The sequence below is a fragment of the Haliotis rufescens genome, unplaced genomic scaffold (assembly GCF_023055435.1).
Source record: "Haliotis rufescens isolate VD_foot unplaced genomic scaffold, xgHalRufe1.0.p SCAF_11, whole genome shotgun sequence".
Lineage (NCBI taxonomy): Eukaryota > Metazoa > Mollusca > Gastropoda > Lepetellida > Haliotidae > Haliotis > Haliotis rufescens.
The window spans coordinates 547,762-560,141 of NW_025963791.1; the positions used below are offsets into that span (position 1 = coordinate 547,762).

General features: G+C 43.4%; 1 protein-coding gene across 2 annotated transcripts in view; it reads left to right on the forward strand.

Annotated features, from left to right (window-relative positions):
- Nucleotides 1-12,380, forward strand: part of LOC124113721 (choline O-acetyltransferase-like) — a 121,190-nt gene that overhangs the window by 97,062 nt on the left and 11,748 nt on the right. For both annotated transcript variants that reach the window (XM_046474227.2, XM_046474226.2), the window contains 5 exons: nucleotides 1,969-2,140; nucleotides 2,756-2,933; nucleotides 8,697-8,881; nucleotides 9,193-9,293; nucleotides 9,713-9,847. In XM_046474227.2, coding sequence (XP_046330183.1) covers nucleotides 1,969-2,140; nucleotides 2,756-2,933; nucleotides 8,697-8,881; nucleotides 9,193-9,293; nucleotides 9,713-9,847 — 771 coding nt within the window. The remainder of the gene's footprint in view (nucleotides 1-1,968; nucleotides 2,141-2,755; nucleotides 2,934-8,696; nucleotides 8,882-9,192; nucleotides 9,294-9,712; nucleotides 9,848-12,380) is intronic.

Genomic DNA, 12,380 nt, shown 5'->3' on the forward strand with positions numbered 1-12,380 from the left:
TGCTTATAGAAACTGCTTGAATTCACACTAAACTGCCGGGCAAAAGAAAGTAGAGACTTGAACATTTAATTTGATCAAATAATGACATAAGTTATCAAAACATTACTTTTCTGAACACAGTCGCTGAAACACTGCAGACTGAAGGTCCAAAACACACCTATTTGGATACCCATGTCAAATACATCACCATCGAATAACTATTTCATGGTTGTTTCAGTATTAGCCACCATTAAAGATAAGCGTATACGCCCGTTTGTCCGGCAGTTCATGTCAAGTGAAATAGAAACTGAGCAGAGACTGTGGAAACGGATGACGATTATGAGAAATATTATAAAACAGGTTGGAATACAATTGGGAACACTTTTGTGAAAGATTTATACGATGAAAGGTCACACATTCATAGATAATGAACATACTCAAGCTGTTTATAGCAAAATATAAGTGACGGTTTTTTCAATATATATTCATTTGATATATTTAAATATATTTTTCGAAAAAAATAGTTAGAAAATAGGATTCAGACATGTGATAAAAAGAGAAAAAGATAGTTTCTATCGATGATTCATGAACTATTTAGGATGTTACAGAAAGTGACTTCAGGCTACATGGTTGTGAGCATGGCATGGGCAGGGTCAAGGTCTCGGGGCCTTCACTTTATCACTCGTATCACGTGGCCTCCAAATGAATAGTTCATGGAAATTACTTATACACATTTCCGAGCCAGGCTCTCTTCCTTCACACTGTCAGTGAAACTGGCTATACAATGATAGCCATTGGGTTTGAGTATCAAATTATTAGTGTATTTCTATGGTCCGATCATACCCGCAAACCCTGTGTTTTTCTGTGTTTTGTCATGTTAAGAGCCTTGCTTTATATTGGATATCATTGTTAGGGACTTAAATTTAAGATAGGCGTGAGAAAGGCGCTGGTTTAGCAGTTGGTGGGGAAGCTTCTGTCTATCCTGATCATGAGCAGTTGGTGGGGAAGTTTCTGTCTATCCTGGTCATGAGCAGTTGGTGGGGAAGTTTCTGTCTATCCTGGTCACGAGCAGTTGGTGGGGAAGTTTCTGTCTATCCTGGTCATGAGCAGTTGTTTGGGAAGTTTCTGTCTATCCTGGTCATGAGCAGTTGTTTGGGAAGTTTCTGTCTATCCTGGTCATGAGCAGTTGTTTGGGAAGTTTCTGTCTATCCTGGTCATGGGCAGTTGGTGGGGAAGCTTCTGTCTATCCTGGTCATGAGCAGTTGGTGGGGAAGTTTCTGTCTATCCTGGTCATGAGCAGTTGGTGGGGAAGTTTCTGTCTATCCTGGTCATGAGCAGTTGGTGGGGAAGTTTCTGTCTATCCTGGTCATGAGCAGTTGGTTGGGAAGTTTCTGTCTATACTGGTCATGAGCAGTTGGTGGGGAAGTTTCTGTCTATCCTGGTCATGGGCAGTTGGTGGGGAAGCTTCTGTCTATCCTGGTCATGAGCAGTTGGTGGGGAAGTTTCTGTCTATCCTGGTCATGAGCAGTTGGTTGGGAAGCTTCTGTCTATCCTGGTCATGAGCAGTTGTTTGGGAAGCTTCTGTCTATCCTGGGCAAAGCGCCCTTGGTTATGCCTGTGGTTCCAGGACTTCATGGGATTTCTTTCTTCGAATTGTTCCCTTTCATTTTTCAGATGGAGTAATTCAGCATTCTACATAAGATTCAATAGATTTATAAATGATAGTTACTTTGTCAACATTAGTGTATTTTTGTTAATTTCGTGACTTGGGTATATTGTACCCACACCCAAAAATACAAAACCCACACACCAACGCAAATACACCCTGCACTCCACACCCCACAGTCCCACACACCCATACCCTGCAACCACACCACCCGAACACCCCACCATCCCACACATACCCCAAACCACCATCCCCACTCCCCCACCCCATCGAACTCCTGATGTGAGGTTAGTCTGAATACCTATTACAAACTTGTTTGTCAGACGGGCACTTCCAATAGAGCGAGCTCGCCATAAAGAGAAGGGTCAACCGATGTGTATGGAGCAGCACTACCGCATCTTCACCTCGTATCGGGCCCCGGGGCTGAAAAAGGACTCGCAGATAACAGACACGGGCGATTGCACGGACAAAATCATTGTAGTGTGTAAAAATCAGGTAAAAACCATTACCCTTAAGTATCGATAATATGCAGCAGACGATATCTTAAGTTTCCATAATACTATTATGTTGTTTTTAATGTACAATGTATGTACAGTAAATATTTATTCATCTGTCGCAAAATTTAGTAATCATCTCTGGGACAGACAAACCAGTGATTGATGTCAATTCACAATTCACGCTCTCGGGGCTTGATGACCATCAGCTCATCTAGTAAACAATAACAATGTGTGTGTGTGTCCGTGCGTGTGCGTGTGTGTGTGTGTGTGTGTGTGTGTGCGCGCGTGCGTGCGTGCGTGCGTGCGTGTGGCTAGTTGTACTTGTCGGGACTAATGCCGATGTTATAGTGCTAGCACACTGAGATACCGTGCCAAAGTTTAACATGGAGACCCCTCTCAGACACAGCGTACTGACGTTCTACCGATAGACGACGGTGACGCTCTATCTTAATCGAAAGCACATACAAGGGTCTCACCTGGTTTCGGAATTGCAAAGGGACAATAGATACTGTACTGTATAAAACGTACAAGTTAACAATATGGATTTGAACGCTGTTATCTTCCACCTTTGATTGTCTTGAGTTTCATTTTGGAATACGGGATGTTGTTTCAGTTTTTTGTCATGGAAGTTGCCACTGAAACAGGCAATCTCTCTGAAACTGAGATATACAGGCAGCTTGAGTTGATAGCGAGGCTCGCAGATGCAGATTCCACCAACGCCCCGCCGGTTGGCATTCTGACGTCACAGACACGTGACAAATGGGCGGCAGCTAGAAACAGATTACTGATGGGTAAGTCGAGGAAATGATAGTCACATTATCCTACATTGCTTCTTAAAGTCTAAAATGGTCATCTAAAGCAATACACTTGAAATACGTTTCCTTTCAAATATCGTCGATCGCATGCTGATGTCTGGAGACAGTGCTAATTATAGTTATAGGGTTCAACACGGCTGTCTGGAGACAGTCACAACTACAGTTGTTATAGGGCTGAACATGGCTGTCTGGAGACAGTGACAACTACAGTTGTTATAGGGCTGAACACGGCTGTCTGGAGACAGTCACAACTACAGTTGTTATGGGGCTGAACATGGCTGTTTGGAGACAGTCACAACCACAGTTGTTATAGGGCTGAACATGACTGTCTGGAGACAGTCACAACTACAGTTGTTATAGGGCTGAACACGGCTGTCTGTAGACAGTCACAACTACAGTTGTTATAGGGCTGAACGCGGCTGTCTGGAGACAGTCACAACTACAGTTGTTATGGGGCTGAACATGACTGTCTGGAGACAGTCACAACTACAGTTGTTATAGGGCTGAACATGGCTGTCTGGAGACAGTCACAACTACAGTTGTTATAGGGCTGAACACGGCTGTCTGTAGACAGTCACAACTACAGTTGTTATAGGGCTGAACGCGGCTGTCTGGAGACAGTCACAACTACAGTTGTTATGGGGCTGAACATGACTGTCTGGAGACAGTCACAACCACAGTTGTTATAGGGCTGAACACGACTGTCTGGAGACAGTCACAACTACAGTTGTTATAGGGCTGAACATGGCTGTCTGTAGACAGTCACAACTACAGTTGTTATAGGGCTGAACACGGGTGTCTGGAGACAGTCACAACTACAGTTGTTATAGGGCTGAACATGACTGTCTGTAGACAGTCACAACTACAGTTGTTATAGGGCTGAACACGGCTGTCTGGATACAGTGCTAATTATAGTTATAGGGGTCAACACAGCTGTCTGTAGACAGTCACAACTACAGTTGTTATAGGGCTGAACATGGCTGTCTGGAGACAGTCACAACTACAGTTGTTATAGGGCTGAACATGGCTGTCTGGAGACAGTCACAACTACAGTTGTTATAGGGCTGAACACGGCTGTCTGGAGACAGTCACAACTACAGTTGTTATAGGGCTGAACACGGCTGTCTGGAGACAGTCACAACTACAGTTGTTATAGGGCTGAACATGGCTGTCTGTAGACAGTCACAACTACAGTTGTTATAGGGCTGAACATGGCTGTCTGTAGACAGTCACAACTACAGTTGTTATAGGGCTGAACACGGCTGTCTGGAGACAGTCACAACTACAGTTGTTATGGGGCTGAACACGGGTGTCTGGAGACAGTCACAACTACAGTTGTTATGGGGCTGAACATGGCTGTCTGGAGACAGTGACAACTACAGTTGTTATAGGGCTGAACACGGCTGTCTGGAGACAGTCACAACTACAGTTGTTATAGGGCTGAACATGGCTGTCTGTAGACAGTCACAACTACAGTTGTTATAGGGCTGAACACGGGTGTCTGGAGACAGTCACAACTACAGTTGTTATAGGGCTGAACATGGCTGTCTGTAGACAGTCACAACTACAGTTGTTATAGGGCTGAACACGGCTGTCTGGATACAGTGCTAATTATAGTTATAGGGGTCAACACAGCTGTCTGTAGACAGTCACAACTACAGTTGTTATAGGGCTGAACATGGCTGTCTGGAGACAGTCACAACTACAGTTGTTATAGGGCTGAACATGGCTGTCTGGAGACAGTCACAACTACAGTTGTTATAGGGCTGAACACGGCTGTCTGGAGACAGTCACAACTACAGTTGTTATAGGGCTGAACATGGCTGTCTGTAGACAGTCACAACTACAGTTGTTATAGGGCTGAACACGGCTGTCTGGAGACAGTCACAACTACAGTTGTTATGGGGCTGAACACGGGTGTCTGGAGACAGTCACAACTACAGTTGTTATGGGGCTGAACATGGCTGTCTGGAGACAGTGACAACTACAGTTGTTATAGGGCTGAACACGGCTGTCTGTAGACAGTCACAACTACAGTTGTTATAGGGCTGAACGCGGCTGTCTGGAGACAGTCACAACTACAGTTGTTATGGGGCTGAACATGACTGTCTGGAGACAGTCACAACTACAGTTGTTATAGGGCTGAACACGACTGTCTGGAGACAGTCACAACTACAGTTGTTATAGGGCTGAACATGGCTGTCTGTAGACAGTCACAACTACAGTTGTTATAGGGCTGAACACGGGTGTCTGGAGACAGTCACAACTACAGTTGTTATAGGGCTGAACATGGCTGTCTGGAGACAGTCACAACTACAGTTGTTATAGGGCTGAACACGGCTGTCTGGATACAGTGCTAATTATAGTTATAGGGGTCAACACAGCTGTCTGTAGACAGTCACAACTACAGTTGTTATAGTGCTGAACACGGCTGTCTGGAGACAGTCACAACTACAGTTGTTATGGGACTGAACATGACTGTCTGGAGACAGTCACAACTACAGTTGTTATAGGGCTGAACATGGCTGTCTGGAGACAGTCACAACTACAGTTGTTATAGGGCTGAACACGGCTGTCTGGAGACAGTCACAACTACAGTTGTTATAGGGCTGAACATGGCTGTCTGTAGACAGTCACAACTACAGTTGTTATAGGGCTGAACACGGCTGTCTGGAGACAGTCACAACTACAGTTGTTATGGGGCTGAACACGGGTGTCTGGAGACAGTGACAACTACAGTTGTTATAGGGCTGAACACGGCTGTCTGGATACAGTGCTAATTATAGTTATAGGGGTCAACACAGCTGTCTGTAGACAGTCACAACTACAGTTGTTATAAGGCTGAACATGGCTGTCTGGAGACAGTCACAACTACAGTTGTTATAGGGCTGAACACGGCTGTCTGGAGACAGTCACAACTACAGTTGTTATAGGGCTGAACATGGCTGTCTGGATACAGTGCTAATTATAGTTATAGGGGTCAACACAGCTGTCTGTAGACAGTCACAACTACAGTTGTTATAGGGCTGAACATGGCTGTCTGGAGACAGTCACAACTACAGTTGTTATAGGGCTGAACACGGCTGTCTGGATACAGTGCTAATTATAGTTATAGGGGTCAACACAGCTGTCTGTAGACAGTCACAACTACAGTTGTTATAGGGCTGAACACGGCTGTCTGGAGACAGTCACAACTACAGTTGTTATGGGGCTGAACACGGCTGTCTGGAGACAGTCACAACTACAGTTGTTATAGGGCTGAACATGGCTGTCTGTAGACAGTCACAACTACAGTTGTTATAGGGCTGAACATGGCTGTCTGGAGACAGTCACAACTACAGTTGTTATAGGGCTGAACATGACTGTCTGTAGACAGTCACAACTACAGTTGTTATAGGGCTGAACATGGCTGTCTGGAGACAGTCACAACTACAGTTGTTATAGGGCTGAACACGGCTGTCTGGAGACAGTCACAACTACAGTTGTTATAGGGCTGAACATGGCTTTCTGGAGACAGTCACAACTACAGTTGTTATGGGGCTGAACATGACTGTCTGTAGACAGTCACAACTACAGTTGTTATAGGGCTGAACATGGCTGTCTGGAGACAGTCACAACTACAGTTGTTATAGGGCTGAACACGGCTGTCTGGAGACAGTCACAACTACAGTTATTATGGGGCTGAACATGACTGTCTGTAGACAGTCACAACTACAGTTGTTATAGGGCTGAACATGGCTGTCTGGAGACAGTCACAACTACAGTTGTTATAGGGCTGAACACGGCTGTCTGGAGACAGTCACAACTACAGTTGTTATAGGGCTGAACATGGCTGTCTGGAGACAGTCACAACTACAGTTGTTATAGGGCTGAACACGGCTGTTTGGATACAGTGCTAATTATAGTTATAGGGGTCAACACAGCTGTCTGTAGACAGTCACAACTACAGTTGTTATGGGGCTGAACACGGCTGTCTGGATACAGTGCTAATTATAGTTATAGGGGTCAACACAGCTGTCTGTAGACAGTCACAACTACAGTTGTTATGGGGCTGAACATGACTGTCTGTAGACAGTCACAACTACAGTTGTTATAGGGCTGAACATGGCTGTCTGGAGACAGTCACAACTACAGTTGTTATAGGGCTGAACATGGCTGTCTGGAGACAGTCACAACTACAGTTGTTATAGGGCTGAACACGGCTGTCTGGATACAGTGCTAATTATAGTTATAGGGGTCAACACAGCTGTCTGTAGACAGTCACAACTACAGTTGTTATAGGGCTGAACACGGCTGTCTGGAGACAGTCACAACTACCGTTGTTATGGGGCTGAACACGGCTTTCTGGAGACAGTCACAACTACAGTTGTTATAGGGCTGAACATGGCTGTCTGTAGACAGTCACAACTACAGTTGTTATAGGGCTGAACATGGCTGTCTGTAGACAGTCACAACTACAGTTGTTATAGGGCTGAACATGGCTGTCTGGAGACAGTCACAACTACAGTTGTTACAGGGCTGAACATGACTGTCTGGAGACAGTCACAACTACAGTTGTTATAGGGCTGAACACGGCTGTCTGGATACAGTGCTAATTATAGTTATAGGGGTCAACACAGCTGTCTGTAGACAGTCACAACTACAGTTGTTATAGGGCTGAACACGGCTGTCTGGAGACAGTCACAACTACAGTTGTTATAGGGCTGAACACGGCTGTCTGGATACAGTGCTAATTATAGTTATAGGGGTCAACACAGCTGTCTGTAGACAGTCACAACTACAGTTGTTATAGGGCTGAACACGGCTGTCTGGAGACAGTCACAACTACAGTTGTTATGGGGCTGAACACGGCTTTCTGGAGACAGTCACAACTACAGTTGTTATAGGGCTGAACATGGCTGTCTGTAGACAGTCACAACTACAGTTGTTATAGGGCTGAACATGGCTGTCTGTAGACAGTCACAACTACAGTTGTTATAGGGCTGAACATGGCTGTCTGGAGACAGTCACAACTACAGTTGTTACAGGGCTGAACATGACTGTCTGGAGACAGTCACAACTACAGTTGTTATAGGGCTGAACACGGCTGTCTGGATACAGTGCTAATTATAGTTATAGGGGTCAACAGAGCTGTCTGTAGACAGTCACAACTACAGTTGTTATAGGGCTGAACACGGCTGTCTGGAGACAGTCACAACTACAGTTGTTATAGGGCTGAACACGGCTGTCTGGAGACAGTCACAACTACAGTTGTTATAGGGCTGAACACGGCTTTCTGGAGACAGTCACAACTACAGTTGTTATGGGGCCGGACATGACTGTCTGGAGACAGTCACAACTACAGTTCTTATAGGGCTGAACATTGCTTTCTGGAGGCTGTCGGTCACGTGTGGTCCCGACTGCATATATGTACACAATATAAGGGTTTCCCCCGCTCTTACGAAACTGGGGGTGATTTGAGGTGTGTCTCAAATAGCGTTGAATAGTTCAAACTATTGATGCATTGCATCTCTCCCTGTGACACTAAGTCGATAAAAAATCAAACTATCAATAGTGCTAGACAATAGATATATATGTGTAATACAATGTGAAACAATACTGATAGTCAACGTCTTTGTTCTCATGTAAAACCCACCTTGCTAGTTGACAGCCTTATATATTGAACCCACTCAACAGTTATGTTCACGGAAACATGGATATTATCATTCAATACATCATGACATGTTTCATCTTTTTAAGACCCGATCAACCGAGACTCTCTCGACGCTATAGAAAATTCCATCTTGATCCTCTGCCTTGACAAGCCGACATGCCCATCCCCCGACACCCTAAAGATCGACACGACCTGCCTCGCCCTGCACATGCTGCACGGGCAGGGCTCATGGGCCAACACTGCCAATCGGTGGTTCGACAAAACTATGCAGGTGAGAAATAAACAAATAAAACAATACATATGTAGCGTTCGTGAGACGAAGTTGTAAGTTATGGAGTCTAGACCCGACAAACACGTGCCAGAAAACAATTAACCACGAACCACACCAGGGTAAAATCACAGTCCATCCAGCCAAGTCACTGAGTCTGACCACCCGATCCTCTTTGTCAAATCTAACATAGGACCAATTCACTGTTAGAGGGGAGTGTTTTATACGGATATGTGACAACGTGATCAACAGGTCAAAGTAAGTGGATGTTCTGTCTAATTGTGAAACAAATGGCATCCGCGTTCTGTTTCTAGTTTATAGTGTCCGAGGATGGTGTGTCCGGCTTGAACTATGAACATTCAGTGGCAGAGGGTATTGCTGTTGGCCAGCTCGTGGAGCATTCCTTAAAGTATATGTAAGTACATGTCCTTACCGTTTTACAGGTGAACAGTGTGTGGTGGAGTTAACAACACATCTGTCAATCATGTGGGTACAAACAAAAATGTACCTGTGGCGTAAATTCTATTTGATTTCACCATATGACCATGCCAAGTGCCCACTATTTCACTTAATGGCCTCGAATCAAACCTTCAAATGAATAGAAGCCATACCAAGTTTGCCTCTAGAAATTTCAGTCTTTTGCCAGTTGGAGACGTGCATCCTTGATTGATCTGCTAACTCTGAGTTGGTATTCTGTAATCTTCAGATTTCTATATTTTTTTTATTTAAATACAGTTTCTAATGTATGCTTTCATCACATACGTTTCCTAGTTTATATATTTGCTTTCTAACATCTCAACCATACATGTCAGTTCTCGTCCCGTTTCTTCGCAGAGAGGATGCCAAACTGAGACAAAGATCTTTCTCTCAAAGTTCTATACGTAATGCATTAGTACCAAGAAAACTATCCTGGACAATTACATCAGAGACGGTTAAAGACATCGAAAAGGCAAATGAGTATATAGACGGGTGAGTAGCACATTTCTCACAGTCTATGAAGATATCGATGTCTGCACAAAGCATTCAGTTACCTGTGTGAGATATTGTCTCTATATAATAAGTGCCCTAAATGAGATATTGTCTCTATATAATCAGTGCCCTGTGTGAGATAATGTCTCTATATAATCAGTGCCCTGAATGAGATATTGTCTCTATATAATCAGTGCCCTGAATGAGATATTGTCTCTATATAATCAGTGCCCTGTATGAGATATTGTCTCTATATAATCAGTGCCCTGTGTGAGATATTGTCTCTATATAAGCAGAGCCCTGTGTGAGATATTGTCTCTATATAATCAGTGCCCTAAATGAGATATTGTCTCTATATAATTAGTGCCCTGTATGAGATTTTGTCTCTATGTAATCAGTGCCCTGTGTGAGATATTGTCTCTATATAATCAGTGCCCTGTATGAGATATTGTCTCTATATAATCAGTGCCCTGTATGAGATATTGTCTCTATATAATCAGTGCCCTGAATGAGATATTGTCTCTATATAATCAGTGCCCTGTGTGAGATATTGTCTCTATATAATCAGTGCCCTGTATGAGAGATTGTCTCTATATAATCAGTGCATTGTATGAGATATTGTCTCTATATAATCAGTGCAATGTATGAGATATTGTCTCTATATAATCAGTGCCCTGTGTAAGATATTGTCTCTTTATAATCAGTGTCTTGTGTGAGACATTGTCTCTATATAATCAGTGCCCTGTGTGAGATATTGTCTCTATATAATCAGTGCCCTGTGTGAGACATTGTCTCTGTATAATCAGTGCCCTGTGTGAGACATTGTCTCTGTATAATCAGTGCCCTGTATGAGATATTGTCTCTATATAATCAGTGCCCTGTGTGAGATTATTGCCTCTATATAATCAGTGCCCTATGTGAGTCATTGTCTCTATATAATCAGTGTCCTGTATGAGAAATTGTCTCTATTTAATCAGTGCCTTGTGTGAGACATTGTCTCTATATAATCAGTGCCCTTTGTGAGATATTGTCTCTATATAATTAGTGCCCTGTGTGAGACATTGTCTCTATATAATCAGTGCCCTGTGTGAGACATTGTCTCTATATAATCAGTGTCCTGTGTGAGATATTGTCTCTATATACTCAGTTACCTGTATGAGATATTGTCCCTATATAATCAGTGCCCCGTGTGAGATATTGTCTCTATATAATCAGTGCCCTGTGTGCAAGTTGAAATACACATGAAGAATATCATGAAACATGCTAGAACGATATGCAGTTTTCGTCAAGTTACTTGGTTGTGATAGGAAGTAAACGAAAATATATCTACAGCATAAGTATCAAATAGTAATACAGTAAATGTAAATAGTACACGGGGGATACTTCTGACGCGTCCTGTATTTGGTAAAAAAACAGGGAAAACATTTGGTTCACTGCAGCATGATGTAAGGAGTGATGAGGATGTTCCCTTAAAGTCATTAATCTAGTAAAGTCTGCCAGAAGATCACTCTACACTATTTATAGTACACATCACATAGTCCTCTGTCAATTCAGTCGATGAAGCAACTGCGCATATTTGTACAAGGTATTTAGCATGCCTCTCAGTTTGTCTCAATCGTGTTCCCCGGGCAGCTGGACATGATATATTTTCTGCCGGTGTTAATCAAGCATCCCTGTCCTTTAAGACCTTTTTCACTGATAGGTGATTTACAGTTACCGTGCCAAGTCAAACGAGTGTTCTTCTGAATAAATGACATCCCTCCTCCTTAACTAGGGCCCTTGGGGGCCCCACGGATGGAAGGTATAACTTTATTAGGGCGCTAATGGGCAGAATGCATTTAACGATGTAAATCGTCTCGGGATTAATGATAGGCACATGGTCCGTTCTCATAGTTCGTTTCACTATCGATCTCTGGCTGGAGAGGTGTAAACAGTCTAATCACACCCCTGTGACGTCATTCTCAGCCTCGTTTGCGTTTGTCTGGAACTTTAATGGAAACTGTCTGGTCTCGCGGACTTGGAGTTCGACCGCATGTTTCTCACTCTTTACGGTGCTGATGGCTGATGGCTAATGCCAGTTTATGATTCATTCTATAGTTAATCCGGCAAACCTTACTTTTTTCGGCTGAATGGCATTTTGGAGAAAATTAAAAGATTGGTGTTTAATGTGGTATGCTTGTTGTGGAATTTGGTTCGATTTGTCAATTTGAATTAAAAAATTATGAATACGCCAGATTTCTGACCGGACGACAGAGTCACGGAATGGAAATGTTAAGAGTGTTTTATATCATCTCTAAATTTGGAAATGTCAAGTCAAACTTAGTTCATGAAATATTTGCCAACGAATGACAAATCAAACTGTAAAAGACTCAATCACATTTTCTCCGAAACGAGGCTGAGAAATTTCATTGACGCTGTTCGAGATCGAATTAGATGTAGCGGACATTTCTGTGAGGTATACGCTATTGAGTTACTTCCGGTGAGTCGGCAACACTCTTGCCATGTCTCACGCACTATTCCTAATCCAACAAAC